This window comes from Bufo gargarizans, chromosome 2 (genome assembly GCF_014858855.1).
Source record: "Bufo gargarizans isolate SCDJY-AF-19 chromosome 2, ASM1485885v1, whole genome shotgun sequence".
Classification (NCBI taxonomy): Eukaryota; Metazoa; Chordata; class Amphibia; order Anura; family Bufonidae; genus Bufo; species Bufo gargarizans.
The window spans coordinates 517,329,574-517,349,878 of record NC_058081.1 but is presented as its reverse complement, the minus strand read 5'-3'; the positions used below and the strand labels follow the sequence as shown (position 1 = coordinate 517,349,878).

The 20,305-nt window shown below is 44.4% G+C and overlaps 1 protein-coding gene across 2 annotated transcripts; it reads right to left on the bottom strand.

Annotated features, from left to right (window-relative positions):
* Positions 1–1,989: 1,989 nt before the first annotated feature.
* Positions 1,990–14,983, bottom strand: PEX26 (peroxisomal biogenesis factor 26). Of its 2 annotated transcripts, XM_044277986.1 has the most exons (7): positions 14,907–14,983; positions 12,253–12,492; positions 9,838–9,975; positions 8,874–8,941; positions 8,625–8,786; positions 7,791–7,937; positions 1,990–2,316 (listed from the first exon to the last, which is right to left on the bottom strand). In XM_044277986.1, exons 2-7 carry the CDS (start codon positions 12,453–12,455, stop codon positions 2,234–2,236), a joined length of 801 nt encoding a protein of 266 aa, XP_044133921.1. In that variant the 5' UTR covers positions 12,456–12,492; positions 14,907–14,983; the 3' UTR covers positions 1,990–2,233. The 2 variants fall into 2 exon arrangements, with proteins under 2 accessions (XP_044133921.1, XP_044133920.1); XM_044277985.1 differs by having other exon boundaries at positions 8,625–8,941.
* Between the last annotated feature and the right edge of the window lie 5,322 nt (positions 14,984–20,305).

The window sequence follows — 20,305 nt, the reverse complement described above, 5'->3', positions numbered from 1 at the left end:
CACTGACATACTGAAGAGAGATGGATGTGACTATTAACCCCTTGGAGCCTGCTCCACACTAAACGTGTAAGACCTCTTTCACACAAGTTTTCCATCCGGATGCGATGTGTGTTGTGAACGTATAGCATCCAGACTGAATCCTGACCCATTCATTTCAATGGGTCTGTGTACGTTTTTCATGCATCATCTCTGTGTTCAGGATTAGGGCTCGTTCACACAGCCGTATGTGTTTTGCGGTCCGCAAATTGGATACCGGCCCGTGTGCGTCCCGCAATTTGCAGACCGGACATGGCCACCACTCTCATAGAAAATGTCTATTCTTGTCCACAATTGTGGACAAGAAAAGGAAATGCTCTATTTTTTCCGGGGCCGCGGAACGGAACTACAGATGCGGACAGCACACGGTTCGCTGTCTGCATCTTTTGTGGCCCCGTTGAAGTTAATGGGTCCTCACCCGTTGCGTAAAATTGCGGAACGGGTGCGGACCCGTTCATACAGCAGTGTGAATGGGCCCTAAGTCGCAGCATGTTCTATATTGTGCATTTTTCACAAAGCTTTGGCTCCATAGAAGTGAACGCGGCTTGCGTGGAAAATGGAAAAGATCTGGATGCGTTTTTCACCGATGATTGCTAGGAGATGTAGATTGTTATTCTTTAGTTTCACACGTGTGAAAAACGCATACAATCTGGAAGGGGGAAAAAAACACACACACTGAACGCAATCGCAGAAAAAAACTGATTGCACTTGCATACAAAACCATCCGTTTTCCCCTGAACAGATCCTGACACATTAAGTATCGCTAACTGTAGTTTGGGTTTATTTTTAATATAGTGTAGGGACAGGGATGTTAAACATCTTGTAATTTACTTTATTAGGGAACAATGGGGTTTTTTTTCTACTAGAAAACAGGTTGTGAAGAGTCTTCTTAGCAACGCTCTAACAGTGTTAGGGTCCATTCACACGTCCGCAAAATAGGTCAGCATCCGTTCCGCAATTTTGCGGAACAGGTGCGGACCCATTCATTTTCAATGGGTCCGGAATGTGCTGTCCGCATCCGCGGATCTGCAAAAAAATAGAACATGTCCTATTCTTAAAAGGCATTTTCTATTATAATGCTGGAGATGTGCGGTCCGCAGATTGCTGGTGTCTGTGTTTTGCGGATCCGCAAAACACATATAAACGTGTAATTGGACCCTTAGTAAGGAGAGTCTATCTTCACTGTGTGTAACATGCAGAGGCTTCCAGCCACCTCGTCACTACCTCAGTCCCTGACTATGGACATACGGCCTATCACCTGCCTATCTGACTTGTTTCACACAGGCTTTTTCAGTGCTCAGTGAAACGCTGAAGACTAAAGACAGAGACTTTCCTTAGTTATGCTGTTAGAGCTTTACTAAGAAGACTGTTTAAACTGAATCCACAGATATACTTTAAGTTGACGTTGATGTCAACTGACAAGTCTCAGCACATCCTGCCAGTCTGAAGCCATCTACGGGCCTTTGGCTGGAGGCATGGAACTTCCATGACCCAATAGACACAGTCCATACACTCAGGGCCCACTGAAATATAATCATGTCCCTATGGATTTGGATCAGTAGATGACCAGAAACATTGAGACCAAAATTCAACAGTTTTCCAATTTATAAAAGGCTGTTATATTAAAATTATTGGGGTATTCTTGGGCACCAAGGGATTGAAGAAGTTATAAATTTGGGTGTTTTAAAACAAAATTCCCCCTCCTTCCCCTCTGAGGGGAAATATGAAATGTAACCGGTTCAATAAGCTAACATTACGAGAATAAAAACTGCAGGAATCTACCATTGTCTGGAATGTGGTGAGTGGTGTCTGCGTTCCTCGGTGTCCTCTTCACTATGGGGCAGCGCAGGGCAGTGGACAGGGGATAGAAGAACTCTTACATCACAATGAGAATCACATGATGTCACAACCTCACCATGGGAACCTACAATCACTCCCATCATAACAGCCATCAACCGCACAATCATATTCTGTTTATTACAAAAAAAAATCTATATAAATTAACATTTAAATTACAATTTTGTCAAATCCAGAAGTTTTTTTTCCCCTCTAAAAATGAGGTACACAAGGTACACAATCTTCAGAATGTAGAACCACACTGTCCTTGCTGCTGCTTCTTCTCACGTATTTTCCAGCCTGTGTGTCAGTATATACTGCAGCTCTGGCATTTTATTCTCAACCCCACTTAAGAGTGTGCTCAGTGATTCTTGAATAAACTAGAGAAAGTCTGGCGGAACAGAAGTAGCAGACGTAATATCGGACCTTGAGATGCTGGAGAAGCTAAAAGAGAAAAGAAGCCACATGAAAACACAGGACAAGTCAGGGTTGTACCATTTCCTTTCACCTTCTGACAGATTTCATTAAATGATATCAATAAACATTATAGTTTCTCCCACCAAAAAACAAGCCCTCATACAACTCCGCAGACTGAAATATAAAAAAGTTATGGGTATCAGAAAATGATGATGCAAATTTTTTCCCCCACAAAGGTTTTCATTCTTTAACCCTTTAACCCTTTCATTTTTGCGTTTTCATTTTTCTTATATTTTTTTATATTTCTGTTCACATAGCTGTATGCTTATTTATTGCGGGACAAGTTGTACTTTCTAATGCCACTTTTCCATTCTTAATTATGGCACACAATGTAGTGGGAATTGGTAAAAAAAAAAAATCCAAATGGGGTGGAATTGGAAAAAAACACGCAATTCCTCCCCAGTTTTACAGGTTTTGTTCGCACAGTGTTCTGTTTGTGGCACAACTGACCCATGCGCTTCATTCTCTGGGTCAGTCCGATTACAACGATACCCCATATGTATAGGTTTTTTATGGCTAAATAGTGTAAAAATAAATGTAAACTGACCCCCCTAACTTTTTTTTACTGTTATATCTACTGAGCTGTGTGGGGGCATAATTTATTGCGGAACAATCTGTAGTTTTTATTGATACCATTTTGAAGTGTGTGACTTTTTGATCACATTTTATTACATTGTTTTGGTACGAGAAGCAATGGAAAAAATGGCAAATTGGCCATTTTGACACTTTTTTCTGTTACGCCATTTGCCTTATTGGAAAAATATTTTAATAGTACAGGCGTTTTCGGACACGGATACCCATTATGTTTATATTTTTTGTTATTTAGGTATTTAATTTTTTATTATATGGAAATAGGGGTGATTTAAAGCAATTACAGACATCACCATTGGCCACAGGGGTTGTCGGTAGGAGGTTTTTGACACTTTAGATGCAGTGATCTCACTTCATCATGGCATCTAAAGCCTTTAATTATCACGATCGGCATTATTGCTGTTCGCGGTAATTAGCGGCCGTTTCAAATAGCAGAGACCTGCCGGCCATGATGCCCGCCGCATGTGTGAGCAGCCGCCATGTTTGCCTATTGCTCCAGCGCCGTACATGTACGGCGCTGGTAGCTAAACGGTTAAAAAAAGGTAAAGCTATAGAAATTTTGTATCGCTGTAATCATACTGACCTGAAGAATAAGGATGTCATGTCGTTTTTATTGCATGTGAACGCCGTAACATGAAAACTCAAAATACCTTTCTGGAATTGTGGCTTTTTTTTGTAACTTTGTAACACAAAAAAGTAAGTTTTCTGTTTTCCAATACAAGATATTGGGGGCACATTGCTAGGACATGCCCCCAAAGTCTAATCTGTGCCACCTCTGGGACCTGCATCTATCTCTAGAACAGGGCCCGCAAAGTTAAGGATAACGGACCGTGCATGCATGGCCACCCTCCATTTTTTCCTATGGGTGTGCTTAAAACAGCCAACTGGCGCACTTGGCTATTTTTGGAAGTCCAATACGAATTAATGGGAAGTGCACTGGGCAAGAAGGGCCACCGCTCCATTCACTTCTATGGGGATGACGGAAATAGCAGAGCCTGGCCCCTTTCAGACATTGGGGGCATATCCTAGGTGATATGTCCCCAATGTATTAAATAGGCCAATACTAAATAAATAAAAAGTATAACTTGTTCCACAACAAAATAAGCCCTCCTATGGCTATGTGGACAAAAAGTATAAAAAGTTGTGACTTTTGGAAGGAAGAAAGGAAAAACAGAAAACGCAAAACTAAAAATGGTGTTCTCTGGGCTACAGATACTGATGAGCTCTTCTCTAGCAGCTCCACTGATCAGCTGTTTGGGGCTGCCACCGTGCTGGATACTATACGTGTACTAAGCTGGAGGCAGATGGCTATGGCCATGCTGGGGTAACTGAAAGCTCAGCCCCTATACAAGTGAATGTGAGAGGAGATTCAGTACACCAGCGCATGGAGGATTCGGTGTCCTCTCCGGCGCCACAGCAGCCCTAGACAGCTGATGGTGGGGGTGCCAGTTGTTGAACCCCCACCATTCTGATACTAATGACTTATACTGAGGATGTCATCAATATCTGTAACCCAGAGAACCACCATAGGTTGTATTGTAGACATATTGTTTTATGCTCACACAGTTATTTCTGATAGCTGAAAAACATGTCAAGAGAAAATCAGCCTCGGAAATCCAGGCATTTACTAGAGGTTTATGATGGATTTTTTAATGTTGCACACATTTTGATGGCATAAACGCAAAAAATACACTCCAAAGGGCACACCAGTGTATTTGGAGTCTATGTTCCCCCTCCTATTGACTAATGGGAAAAATACTAAGTAAAATACTTCAAGAAGTGGCATAGCACTTCTTAATGCGTTTTTTAACCACTTCCAGACCGGGCCATTTGCCCCCTTTCCAGGCCTAATTTTGCAAATCTGACATGTCACTTTATGTGGTAATAACTTTGGAACACTTACTTATTCAAGCCATTCTGAGATTGTTTTCTTGTGACACATTGTACTTCATGTTACTGGCAAATTTGAGTCAATATGTTTTCTAAATTTGAATCTCTCAGCTTTTAAGACAGATAGTGATACCTCATAAAATATTCATTAATTAACATGTCTCTTATGTTGGCATAAGGGTCCATTCACACGTCCGTGTGTGTTTTGCGGATCCACGGATCCGTGGATCCGCAAAACACTGATATCGGCGACGTGCGTTCCGCATTTTGCGGACAGCACATCGCTGGCAGTTAATAAAAAATGCCTATTCTTGTGCACAATTGCAGACAAGAATAGGACATGTTCTATTTTTTTGGGGATCGGAATTGCGGACCCGGAAGTGCGGATAGAAATGAATGGGTCAGCAATTCCGTTCCGCAAAATGCGGAACAAAATTGCGGACGTGTGAATGGACCCTAATTTTGGAATTTTTATTTTATTTTTAGGACGTTAGAAGGTTTAGAATTTTAGAAGCAATTTTTGAAATTTTTAAGAAAATTTCCAAAGTCAGCTTTTTTAAGGACCAGTTCAGTTCTGAAGACACTTTGAGGGGCTTACATAATAGAATCAACCCATAAATGACCCCATTTTAGAAACGACACCCCTCAAACTATTCTAAACTGGTTTTAGAAATGTTGTTAACCCTTTAAGTATTCCACAGGAATTAAAGCAATGTTTTTGTGTTGCAATTTTCTTAGAGCCATTTTTTTTTCTGGTTATGTGGGTGGGGGCTTATTTTTTGCGGGATGAGGTGATGTTTTTATTGCTACTATTTTGGAGTACATACGACTTTTTGATTGATTAACATTATGTTTTTTGAGAGGTGAGCTAACAAAAAAATTAAATCTGTTTTGGCGCAATGTTTATTTTTTTTATGGCATTCACATGATGGGGTAGATCATGTGATATTATTATACAGCCAGTCGTTGCGGACACGGTGATACCAAATATGTCTATTTTTTTTTTTTCTTCTATTTTTAACATGTTTTAAATGACGGATTTGGGGGAAATGTTTTTTTTCTAAATGTAAAACTTTTTTTTTCCAAAAACACTTTATTTAATTTTTTTTTATTTTACACTTTGTGTCCACCATAAGGGTCATACAAGATCTCTGGGGGACATTTAACTTCAATTTTTTTTTTACTATTAATTTCTGACATAGCACCAGTTACAGGGGAAATACACCCCCCAGAGAGGCTGTACAGCACTATACAACGCTGTACAGCCTCAGTGCAGGGCTGATCGTGGTCTATGGAAAATCCGACAGCTCCTGCACTCCCCTGGCCGTCACACGACCACCGGGCAGCGATCTCTCTGGGGTGCCCTGCTGTCACTGACAGCGGGCCCCCCCTCTCGGCAACTGCACGATTAGCGTGCAGCTGCCATCTCTGAATGGAACGTCCATTTAGAGATAAACCCGACAGCCCAGGATGTTTATAGTCAATCGGTCAGGAAGTGGTTAAATACACTGGAGGAAATTTAGCAAAACTGGTGTAAAGGAAAAATTTCTGGAAGCAATTCCGATAGGTTGTACCGGCAGAGAGTTCTCCTGATCAGGCACTGCCAGAGATGCAACCGGAATGCCCGCCGGCCCCATTAACTATAATGGGGTCTGGCAGAGATCCGGCAAATATACGGAGAACTGGCTGAACACAAACCGCTGCACGCTGCGGTTTGTGTCTGGCCAATTCTTGGCATTCTCTGTTAGAACTGGCTGCCGGATGACAATGCCAGAGATGTGAAGCTAGCCTTAGTAGCCCATAGTAACCAATCAGATTCCACCTTTATTTTTTGGAAAATGAAAGGATCAATCTGATTGGTGGCTATGGGCAACTAAGGCTGAGTTCACGCATCAGTTATTTGGTCAGTTATTTCCATCAGTGATTGTGAGCGAAAACCAGGAAAGGGTCAAAAACACAGAAGAGGAGCAGATCTTTCCATTATACCTTATTGTGAGCCAACACCATTTGTTAAGCCTACTCAGAGATAAGGTATAATGGAAAGATCTGCACTGTTCTGTGTTTTTAACCCTTTCCTGGTTTTTGCTCACAATAAGAGCTCATTCAGATGGCCGTATGCTGTCTACAAAAATGTGGATACGTTTTTTGCGGATTAGAAGGAGACCCATTCACTTTTATGGAGCCCTTTTCTTCCATTCTACAGCTCTGCAAAACAAATAAAACATGTCCTATACTTGTCAATCAGGATGGGGTCTATGTGTCCGGAAAAATGCGGAATGCAATCTGCATTTTTGCGGAAAGCATACTGCCGTCTGAATGAGCCCTAACCGATAAAAATAACTGATCAAATAACTGAAGCGTGAACTTGTCCTAAGCCAGTTTTCCATTACACCAGTTTTGCTAACTCTCCCCCACAATTGTAAAAGTATGCAGTGTTTTTCCTGCTGAAAAACATGGGAAGCTGATTTCAAGTGTTTTTGAACCATTTTTCAGTTTGCAATACAAACAGTTTACACGCCAAAGTGCACTTAACATTTAACAGTGTGAATATACACTGATAAGGTACCCCCTTCCTGGACAGACCACTGAATGGAAGCATACTTACCTGCTTCCCGATGCTGGCTCCCGGGTCCTTCATTCCATGGTCTTGGCTGCTCTGCAGAGCTCCCTGAATATAGACTTCCTGTTTGATGCAACTGCAGCCAATCACTGGCTGCAGCGGTGTCCTTCTCCCCTTGCATCACATGACCAATGGCATCAAACAGGAATTTTATATGCAGGGAGCGCAAAGGAGCAGCTGAGGCCGGGAAGCAGGTAAGAATACTTCCTTTCGCAGGTCTGCCCAGAGGTGGGGGGTTGCCAACATCCCCCCCAAAAGCTGCACAACCCGTTTGAAGGTGATTTTCTGATGTGCCTATGATCAGTAGTGATTCACCTACAGTGACCACCATTGACCCTACCTGGATCAAGACGCAGGAGAATGACTGACATGAGTAGGAGTGCAAGCAGTATCAGTCGGAGGGGTATCTTACGCGTCCACGTCAGTGCTGCACTCAGGGCCCCATAAATCAGCTGAGCAACCTGCAGATATCTTGCTCTTACATTTCCTGCAATGCAAAAAAAGAGTCAGTTCAATCATAAAGCGAATTCTGTAAATCACTAAAATATCTCTGAGCCCATAAATACTGCCAGTGGCCTGGAAGGAAACCACCATCACCAATGGCCAAGGGTCAGAAGCTGCAGCAAAATGCCATCTTCAAGTCCCAATAATTGTTCTGCACAAAGAAGAGCAAAATCTCAAGCCTATGTGCACTCATAGACATCTGATGAACTGCACAATGTACACCTCTGTTTGCTGTCAGTAAGTGGGCACATTGTTGTGGAGATTAAAAACGTAACCAAAGCTAACAGTTCTCACATCAGTGGATTTACTACAGTTGTATCCAGTCCAAACATCCCTGTGTGGTCCAGACTGATATGTTTTACCTGCACAGACACACTGTAACAAACAGTGCAGAGCTGATCTTAAGCGGTTTTCAGAGTTATTGTAAAAAGTATCCATGTGATAACTGGTAAGTATACCTTCTATTTCATTAGAGTTAGTGCCTCTGGGCACTTTTTGCAATAACTCGGGCAACCCCTTTAAATCTCTAGATGTAAACAAGACTGTTCCCTATACCAAACAGCAAGCAGAGATCTTGTAAATGACGAGAAAGTGAAACTCTCCAGAAATATGGTCGATAAATGGCATTGAGTGCTGACCATGCATGATCCCCAGAATTAGAGGATTATACCTGATGGGCTGACTGACTGTTCATGGCTCACACGCTCTTTTTCAACTTTGGCCTCCTCCTCCTCTCGTTCCAACCGGCGCTTTTCCTCTCTCACGGCTGTTAGCACCACTTCCTGTTGCTGTTTTGAAAACACCTGAGGGTCCTGCGCCAACTCCTCGGCCTCTGAGAAGTGACCAAGGGGGAGGAGAATATTTATAAGATGCAGCTCCGCTACTCTCTTATACTGCAGTGAAGGATAAGCGACGTGACCTCTAAGCCAATCTCTGCTCAGCTCCAGCATCACATGGGGCTGCTTCACTCTGCTATACAGGAGGAGGCTGCAGAAACAGAAGGAGGTCATGAGATGTTACTTATCCTGTACTGCTATTGACTTACTTCCTGTATTATACTCCAGAGCTGCACTCACTATTCTGCTAGTAGGGTCACTTTGTACATACATTACTTATCCTGTACTGCTATTAACTTACTTGCTGCATTATACTCCAAAGCTGCACTCACTATTCTGCTAGTGGGGTCACTGTGTACATAAATTACTTATCCTGTACTGTTCCTGAGTTACATCCTGTATTATACTCCAGAGCTGTACTCTCTATTCTGCTGGTGCAGTCACTGTGTACACACATTACTTATCCTGTACTGATCCTGAGTTACATCCTGTATTATACTCCAGAGCTGCACTCACTATTCTGCTGGTGTAGTCACTGTGTACATACATTACTTATCCTGTACTGATCCTGAGTTACATCCTGTATTATACTCCAGATCTGTACTCACTATTCTGCTGGTGGAGTCACTGTGTACATACATTACATTACTTATTCTGTACTGTTCCTGAGTTAGATGCTGTACTATACTCCAGAGCTGTACTCTCTATTCTGCTGGTGTAGTCACTGTGTACATACATTATATTACTTATCCTGTACTGTTCCTGAGTTAGATGGTGTACTATACTCCAGAGTTACATCCTGTATTATACTGTCTATTCTACAGCTTCAGAACTGAACTCTCCCAGCATTCCTTGCTTGTTCAGTGTCTGTATAGACATGAAACAAACCCCCACCACCTACTTTATAAAAGCATATCTAACAATTAGCATGCTAACTATTTCCACTGACAACCATGTCAATAATAACATACATTTCTTCTACACATAAACTGTAATGGTATCTTTATACGGCCACCCTTGAATAGTTCAGCCCAGGGGTGACATTACCACATCTCCATGATATTGTGTGGCATCTCTTGTGGGCGGTAATACTGAAGCAGCCAGGGCAGCACCTCCCGCCATCGCTCCATTTCTGCCAGGGCCTGGATCGCTATTACCACAAGGGCTGCCTTCACCTGATCATTCCTGGGGGCATAGAACAAACAATTACACAAAAAAGTCACAGTGAAATTGTTTTCACTTACAAAAAAGGCATTTTCAGGTTTTATGCAAAGTTAATCACTACAGAGTGAAAAGTTCTGCAACTTTCGACAAGACAATGGGGGAGATTTATCAAAACTGGTGCAAAGAAAAACTGGCTTAGTTGTCCATAGCAACCAATCAGATTTCAGAGCTCCTTTGGAAAATGAAAGATGGAATCTGATTGGTTGCTATGCTATGCTAAGCCAGAAGTGCTTTGCACCAGCCTTGATAAATCTCCCCATTTGTATTTCAGTTCCTCTCCGCTATTAAGATTGTAGTTTACACTGAAAACTCTACAGCTAAGGATCCAGTCATGGGCACTTTCTGGGCAGCGCCTTGTGCGACACTTTATATCCTGTGCCATTAACTGTGCTTTTAAATCCTTGTTATTATAAAACTGTACCAGGCGAGGCTATCGCATTACATGATTATCAGCGCTCAGATCCGCACACTGCACCAAAGGTCCTGATTGTTTTCACTGTCTAAATTAAACATTATGGCAAACAGATCTCCCAGGACCTGGTGTGATACAGAACACTTAATCCACCTAATAAACCTCACAGTGCTGGCACGGAAACCTGGTGGGGGCTGATCCTGCTTCATGGACTTTACACCGGAATATGAGATAATACAATGTAATGTCACACAACCGAAGCAGGAATCATTGCCGAGATACGTGTGATTATAGCAGGTCCCTCCGTCACAACTCAGGGTGCAGAACAGCTTTTTTTTCACCTGAGCTCAGTATCACCCTCTGCTGTGTATTGAACTGAGTAAAAGCTATCAAGAAGTGGCCCAAAAGGTCAAAAGAATTATAAGACCAGACACAGACGAGCGAGTTCAGTGTAAGAAACTCGCAGCGTGTGTCAGTGTGAGGCCCCGTTCTGACCTCTGCTCCTCTGACAGGATTGCACAGCATTATACTGATTTATAAGGCTGTGTGTCCCTGTGAGACCTGCAATCTATTATATTACACTGACAGAATTATGTCAGTGTAAGACCTCAAGCACATGACCGTAGTTTCAGTCCGCATCCAATCCACAAAATGATGCGAACCAATTTATTTCAATGGGGCTACAAAAGATGCAGACAGGGCACCGTCGTCTTCTATCCACATTTCCGTTCCGGGGCTGCGCAAAAGAAATAGAACATGTCCTATTTTTGGCAATCTTGAAGGCAAGAATAGGCATTTCTAACAGTAGGCAGGACTTACTGATCTGCAAAATGCGGAACGTACACAGCAGGTATTTGTGTTTTGTGGATCTGCAATTTGCGGACCATAAAAATTGTGTGCAGAAGGCCTATTTCTGTAGAAGCAAGGTCAAGCATAGACACACAGCATTATAATACTGTATGATCCTTTCAGAGGAGTGGAGTTTGAAACAGGACCTCACACTGCCATAGGCCCCATGCACACGGCCGTGTTTCACAGCCGTGTGCGGGCCGTGGAACCGCGGCCTGGATCCCTCCTGAGAGCAGGAGCGCACGGCGTCACTGGTGACGCCGTGCGCTCCTGCTCTCAGGAGGGATCCAGGCCGCGGTTCCACGGCCCGCACACGGCTGTGAAACACGGCCGTGTGCATGGGGCCATATGCAGCAGCTTTCTCTCACTGGACTCGCTCATCTGTGTCTGTCCTTATATTGCCCCATACATACAAGAATATAACTACTATAATACTGCCCCCTATGTACAGCAATATAACTACTGTAATACTGCACTCTATTTACAAGAATAAAACTACTATAACACAGCCTCCTATGTACAAGAATATAATTACTATAACACAGCCTCCTATGTACAAGAATAGAATTACTATAACACAGCCTCCTATGTACAAGAATATAACTACTATAATACTGTCTCCTATGTACAAGAATATAACTACTATAATACTGTCTCCAATGTACAAGAATATAACTACTATAATACTGCCCCTATGTACAAGAATATAACTACTATAATACTGCCTCCTATGTACAAGAATATAACTACTATAATACTGTCTCCAATGTACAAGAATGTAACTACTATAATACTGTCTCCTATGTACAAGAATATAACTACTATAATACTGCCTCCTATGTACAAGAATAAAACTACTATAATACTGCCCTCTATGTACAAGAAAATAACAATGATACTGCCCCCTATGGACACATTTAGGACTGGTCACCCTCTTGTGGGGCTGGTATATAGGGCAGATGGTGTTTGACACTCACTTTGTGTCCCTTGGTTCTGTAGTTATGATCTGCAGGCCTCGCTCGCACAGTTCTAGGGCACCTGCAAAGTTCCTCTCTAGCACCAGCAGGTCAGTAGCTGCGTCCAGTAAAGAAAAGGCTGGGGGCGTGCCTGAAAGCGACAAGTGTGACCAGTCCCACATGGCGCTCAGGGAACAGCTGGATACGTTCTCTGTCACCGCCATGGTCAGGTGACTAGCAGATGTCAGCGCTGTCTGTGACCTTTCAATACAAAACAATGCAGTTACTACACGATAATGATGTATACACACAGTGTGAGTGAGAGACACAGTCCGCTAGAGTACCACCGTAGTAGTGCGGTGCAGAGATCAGCACAGCAAACCGTGGCAGGAATTTTAGAATAGCTGTGATCAAGTGTAACTTTTTTCTGCATGCTTTTGTGGCACCGTGACAGTTCACACCGTGGTTTTTGCAAAGGTAAAAATCCACCTCAAATTCAGTGGAAGAAACCAGTCCGGATTCTGCAGCGGACCTACCTGCGGTTTAGCCTGATTGAATAACTCTAAACCAGGAGAGATACCAGCGGCTTCCAACGATGTCCATGAGGACATGTCCGTCCTTGGCAGGATTGTGGCATTTAAGTGTGACCTACTACCAATGACAGGCAGATACGCTGGCGCCTTTTTGGTGTGGAATCCGCATCAAATATTCACAAGCAACTAAAAGGGGTTTTCCGGGATTTTAGTATTGATGACCTATGCTCAGGATAGCTCATCAATATCAGAATGGCGGATGTCTGACACCCGACACCCCCGCCGATCAGCTGGTTGAAAAGAAGACCGAGCTCTGTGAGAACGCAGCCTTCCCTTCATTATTTGCACGAAGCGTGGCCTTGTTTTAACCAGCTGATCGGTGGGAGTGCCGGGTGTCAGACATCCGCCAATCTGATATTGATGAGCTTTCCTGAGGATAGGTCATCAATATTAACCCCTTAGTGACCACCCATACGCCTTTTTATGGCAGTCACTAAGGGGCCTTAAGCTTGGACGCCACTTTTTTTTACTGGAGTGCCGGCCGATCAGAGCTGTGTAACACTTTGCATGCAGCGGGCAACGGCGCCCGCCGCATGTAAAGTGCTGACAGAGGGAGCAGACTCCCTCTGTCTCCCATAGGCACCCTGCAAATGCGATTGCGGGGTGCCGATGTGTGTGTGAAGGCTGCCTGGGGTCTGATGTAGGCCCCAGACCAGCCTCGAGTAATTTTCCTGCTGGTCAATGTCAGAATAGAATTGATAATTTATTCTTAGTTGCCACCAAAAAAACTTAATAAAAAGCGATCAAAAAGCGCCATTTACTCCAAAATGACACCAATGAAAAATACAAATCGTCCCCCAAAAATCAAGCCCTCACACAACTCCATATAACAAAAAATAAAAAAGTTACAGGTCTTGGGAAGTAGCAATGCAAGAACATATTTTTCTTCTTTATTGCAAAAAAGTAGTAAAACGTAAAAAAAAAAAAAATATATGTATTTGGTATCACTGTAATCGTACTGACCCAGAGAATAAAGATATGTTATTTATACCGAAAAATGAAAGCTGTAAAATTTATAACGTAAAAACATAGTGGCAGTATTGCCGTTTTTCCCATCTCCCTCCCAGAAAGAGTTAATAAAAGTGAATCAGAAAGTTATGTGTACCCCAAAATGGCGCCATTAAAAACTACAACTTGTCCCGCAAAAAACAAGACCTCATAAAGCTATATAGACAGAAAAATAAAAAACTTATAGCTCTTGGAATGCGATGATGAAAAAAGGAAGAAAAACGCTTGGTCAGTGAGGCCCAAAACAGGCTGGTCACTAAGGGGTTAAAATCCCAGAAAACCCCTTTCACACGAGCGTGACGGATTAGGTTCGGATGCGTTCAGGGAAACTCACACCATTTTGCAAGCAAGTTCAGTCAGCGAGTGCAATGCGTTTTGATGCGTTTTTCACACGCGCGTGATAAAAAACTGAAGGTTTACAAACAACATCTGTTAGCAACCGTCAGTGAAAAACGTACTGCATCCGCACTTGCTTCCGGATACAATGCGTTTTTCACTGAAGCCCCATTCACTTCTATTGGGACCAGGGCTGTGTGAAAAAAACGCAGAATATAGAACATGCTGCAATTCTCATGCAACGCACAAGTGATGGGTGAAAAAAAGGCTCGTGTACACAGACCCATTGAAAGGAACGGGTCCGGATTCAGTGCGGGTGCTATGCGTTCATGTCTCGCATTGCATCCGCGCGGGAAAACTTGCTCGTGTGAAAGGGACCTTAACAAGGCAGAGAAAACCTAGACCGGGGGTCAGCAACTTTCCGCACTCCAACTACAATTCCCAACATGCTCCATTCATTTCTATGAGAGTTCTGACAAGAGCAAGTATGCTGGGAGTTGTAGTTTCACAACAGCTGGGGTCCCAGAGGTTGCCTACCCCTGGCCTAGATTTTTTTGTGTGACCCTAAAGCCCATTTTCCAGACCATGTTTTATAACAGGGCACAATAAATATATATATATCTACACACACAGCAATAATTGTTTCTTTTAGATAATACATGGCTCGAGGTGGGCTATGGAACTACAGCACCCACAATGCATGTGTAGTTTTAGCACGGAGGTCCCTGTCACAAGTACCGTGTGCCCAACGATCACCACCCGTACACCGTGAGACCCGGATGTTGAGGCTGTTTGCGGCCACGAATATAGCTCCGCCCACCCGTTGTCATAAGCCAATAATCGTAAAGGTTCCAGTTTGTTCCTGATGCAAGTGATGAAACAACTGATATGATTGGCTGGTAGGCGGGACGGGGCGTGGCTGCACGGATCGGATGACAAGGAACGTGGTTGCCTTGCCTGCCTGTAGGCTCTTAAAGGGATAGTAAACCTGTAGCTTGTTAGCAGAACCTCTCCATGAACTACACATACTAGTCTATAGTATAGTCGCCATGACAGGAACGCATGCAACTGTACTTTTACATTTACGTTACAGAATCTGCCTTGTTGTAAGCAACCTATCGGAGCGCGCCCATCATGCCCTGGGGCGCAGGGAGCGGCACTGTGACTGCTGGCTGTGGGCAGTTTTTCTGAATGTGACCAAAATAGAGGCCAACCATGAGGAAAGAGGTGAACTTCGAATGAAGGACAGTTAGGGTTATGGGCATGTGTCCTGGAAATGCATTCTCCACATGGGAACTGAGTGTGGTAGGTCCCCAGTATATGCACCTGAATACATGGCATGTGGTGCAGCAGCATGTCAATATCTGACATGGCTTTGATGCTTTGCAATGCAGAGGGTAAAATCTGCAGCAAAGTGACAGCATTTCCGTGTCAAACGCCACAAGATCTTGGGAAAACGTGCAGCTTCCTAGGCCAGTGGCACGTGGCCTAGGTGCAGCTCAGTCCCATTCAAGTGAATGTGCCCGGCCTGCAATACCAGACACAGCCACTATACAATGGAGGTGCTGTGCTCAGATATGAGGCCGTGGTGATCATCGTAGCACCGCAGTCTCTTCAAACAGCTAATCGGTAGGGGTGCTGGGTGTTGGAGCCCTGCTGATCTAATATTGAATACCGATCCAGACGATAGGATAGAGGGCCATTATACTTACTAGGTGCATTATATCTATCGGGGGCACTATACTGGGGAAACTAAAAGGGCATTGTAACTACTGGGTGTACTAGAGGGGGGCATTATAACTACTGGGGCACTATATTTATTGGGTGTACTAGATGTGGATACCTAGTGGGGGCATTATAACTACAGGGTAGCCTTATGGAGGAGCCTTATTACTACTGGATGCACTTTGGGGAGCTTTATCACTACAGGGGGCACTTTGGGGCATTATTACTACTGGGGGGGGGGGGGGGGTTGTGGGTCCATAGTTATTGAGCACAATATGGAGGGCACTGCTGCTAACAGGGGCATTCTTGGGGAGCATTATTACTGTTGGGGCCACTATTATCAATGAGGTCAGTCTGGAGAGAATCATTATTACAGGTGGACATTTGGGAACACTTTGGGCACTATCTGTATGGCATTATTATTTTGTAAGTAGTATTTGGGGGCATTGGGGAGCACAGTATTGGGGGTAGCAGCAGGATAACACTGTTGGGGCACCAGGAGGATGATAGAATTGTGAGGAACCTAAGATGTCCGTATGGCAAACTCTGCAGAGGCAATTACGTGGCTGAAAGAAGTCGTCATGTGTTGCCTGGGCTGGATGGAGAAGTTGAGGAAAGAGAACGTCTACATCACAGGAGACATCATTGGATATAATGGATATTTAAAGGAAACCTGTCACCATGATTTTGCGCATAGAGCTGGGGACATGGGCTGCTAGATGGCTGCTAGCACATCTGCAATACCCAGTCCCCATAGCTCTGTGTGCTTTTATTGTGTTAAAAAAAACGTTTTGATTGATATGCAAATGACCTGATATGAGTCCTGTAGCCGGAGATGAGTCAAGCGGAAAGGAGCCCAGCACCGCCCCGCGTCCTCCGAATCTCCTCCTTGCTGGCTGACATCACAGAGCTGGAGCGCCGAAATCTCGCGATGCGCGAGCTAGCGCATGCGCAGTGTCGGCATCATATTCATTCCCTGTACTGGCATCAGCACAGGGAACGAACTGCGCATGCGCTAGCTCGCGCACCGCAAGATTTCGGCGCTCCAGCTCTGTGACGTCAGCCAGCAAGGAGGAGATTCGGAGGACGCGGGGCGGTGCTGGGCTCCTTTCCGCTTGACTCATCTCCGGATACAGGTCTCATATCAGGTCATTTGCATATGGATCAAAACTGTTTTTTAACACAATAAAAGCACACAGAGCTATGGGGACTGGGTATTGCGGATGTGCTAGCGGCCATCTAGCAGCCCATGTCCTCAGCTCTATGCGCAAAATCATGGTGACAGGTTCCCTTCAATGCTGTATAATCCAATATGTGGGAGAGTTCTGAATGTAATGTCCATGCACTGGGGTGGGGTTGCATCAAGAATTTGACACATATACATTGGGGCTTGGGTCCTGATTAGTGATGAGCGAACTTCTGTTTTAAGTTCGGCGTCTAAAGTTCGGCTTCCGGTTAGCGGAGAATCCCGATATGGATCCGGATATGGATTCCGACTTCCGTTGTGGTCCGTGGTAGCGGAATCAATAATGGCCGATTATTGATTCCGCTACCACGGACCACAACGGAAGTCGGAATCCATATCGGGATTCTCCGCTAACCGGAAGCCGAACTTTAGACGCCGAACTTAAAACAGAAGTTCGCTCATCACTAGTCCTGATTCTTTTGAGACCCTAGCAACGCCCCTGCCTGAGAACCTCTGTAGGTTTGGAGAAAAACATCCCATTCATACTATGCATTTAAAGGGGTTGCCGAGTTCTTTTTTCAATTTGTTTTCAAACTGCTAGGAGTGTGTTAAAATAATAATAAAAAAAAACAGTACCATATTTTCCAGTGTATAAGATGACTTTCTAACATTAGAAATTGTTTTCAAAAGTCGGGGGTCGTCTTATACGCCGGGTATACTCAGATCCAATGGTATATTCTAACCCCCAGGCGTTCCCATGGTGACGGGGACGCTTGCCTGGGGGTTAGAATATACCATCAGATCTGAGTTTTCACGACCTCAGTAGATTGCGAAAACCCAAATCCGATGGTATATTCTAACCCCCAGGCGTCCCCAAGGTGACGGGGACGCTTGCCTGGGGGTTAGAATATACAGGGCCCCACCACTCACAGGAGTACATTTATAAACTGTAATCGGTAACTTTAACTTTAATCATCGCTCATCTGTTTACTTGGATACCTTACTCTCAGCTCCGGTAACAGCAGGCAGTGCGGGCGGCGCTCACTCACGGATGTCACGTGCCTGCTTCTCCCACTAGGCGCACGAGGCGAGGGGGGGGGGGGGGGTCTGTGGATGGCACTGTTTAGGAGGAGAGGAGGATCTGTGGATGGTACTGTTTAGGGGAGGGGGATCTGTGGATGGCACTGTTTAGGGGAAGGGAATCTGTGGATGGCATTGTTTAGGGGGGATCTGTGGATGGCGTTGTTTAGGGGGGATCTGTGGATGGCATTGTTTAGGGGGGGATCTGTGAAGGGCACTGTTTAGGGGAGGGGGATCTGTGGATGGCACTGTTTAGGGGAGGGGGATCTGTGGATGGCACTGTTTAGGGGAGGGGGATCTGTGGATGGCACTGTTTAGGGGAGGGGGACCTGTGGATGGCACTGTTTAGGGGAGGGGGATCTGTGGATGGCACTGTTTAGGGGAGGGGGATCTGTGGATGGCACTGTTATGGGGAGGGGGATCTGTGGATGACACTGTCATGGGGTGGATCTGTGGATGACACATATAGCATAAGATGCTATATAGTGTCATCCATAGATCCCCCCCATAGCAGTGTCATCCACTGATCCCCCTCCCCATAACAGTGCCATCCACAGATCCCAGTCAGTTCCCTGGACTTGAAGACAGGGAGGGCTGGGCATTCAGGGGTAGTCTTATACGGCGAGTATAGCCCAAAATCTTTATTTTAAATGGAAAAGTTGGGGGTCGTCTTATACGTCCGGTCCTCTTATACCCTGGAAAATATGGTATACAGTGGAGGAAATAATTATTTGACCCCTCACTGATTTTGTAAGTTTGTCCAATGACAAAGAAATGAAAAGTCTCAGAACAGTATCATTTCAATGGTAGGTTTATTGTAACAGTGGCAGATAGCACATCAAAAGGAAAATCGAAAAAATAACTTTAAATAAAAGATAGCAACTGATTTGCATTTCATTGAGTGAAATAAGTATTTGAACCCTCTAACAAAAAAAGACTTAATACTTGGTGGAAAAACCCTTGTTTGCAAGCACAGAGGTCAAACGTTTCTTGTAATTGATGACCAAGTTTGCGCACATTTTAGGAGGAATGTTGGTCCACTCCTCTTTGCAGATCATCTCTAAATCCCTAAGGTTTCGAGGCTGTCTCTGTGCAACTCTGAGCTTGAGCTCCCTCCATAGGTTTTCGATTGGATTAAGGTCCGGAGACTGACTAGGCCACTCCATGACCTTAATGTGCTTCTTCTTGAGCCACTCCTTTGTTGCCTTTGCTGTATGTTTTGGGTCATTGTCGTGCTGGAACACCCATCCACGACCCATTTTCAGTTTCCTGGCAGAGGGAAGGAGGTTGTCGCTCAGGATTTCACGATACATGGCTCCGTCCATTTTCCCGTTTATGCGAATAAGTTGTCCTGTGCCCTTAGCAGAAAAACACCCCCAAAGCAAAATGTTTCCACCCCCATGCTTGACGGTGGGGACGGTGTTTTGGGGGTCATAGGCAGCATTTTTCTTCCTCCAAACACAGCGAGTTGAGTTAATGCCAAAGAGCTCTATTTTGGTCTCATCAGACCACAGCACCTTCTCCCAGTCACTCTCTGAATCATTCAGGTGTTCATTGGCAAACTTCAGACGGGCCTGCACATGTGCCTTCCTGAGCAGGGGGACCTTGCGAGCCCTGCAGGATTTTAATCCATTGCGGTGTAATGTGTTTCCAATGGTTTTCTTGGTGACTGTGGTCCCTGCTAATTTGAGGTCATTAACTAACTCCTCCCGTGTAGTTCTAGGATGCTTTTTCACCTTTCTCAGAACCATTGACACCCCACGAGGTGAGATCTTGCGTGGAGCCCCAGAGCGAGGTCGATTGATGGTCATTTTGTGCTCCTTCCATTTTCGAACAATCGCACCAACAGTTGTCACCTTCTCTCCCAGCTTCTTGCTAATGGTTTTGTAGCCCATTCCAGCCTTGTGCAGGTCTACAATTTTGTCTCTGACATCCTTGGACAGCTCTTTGGTCTTTCCCATGTTGGAGAGTTTGGAGTCTGCTTGATTGATTGATTCTGTGGACAGGTGTCTTTTATACAGGTGACTAGTTAAGACAGGTGTCCTTAATGAGGGTGACTAATTGAGTAGAAGTGTCTAACCACTCTGTGGGAGCCAGAACTCTTAATGGTTGGTAGGGGTTCAAATACTTATTTCACTCAATGAAA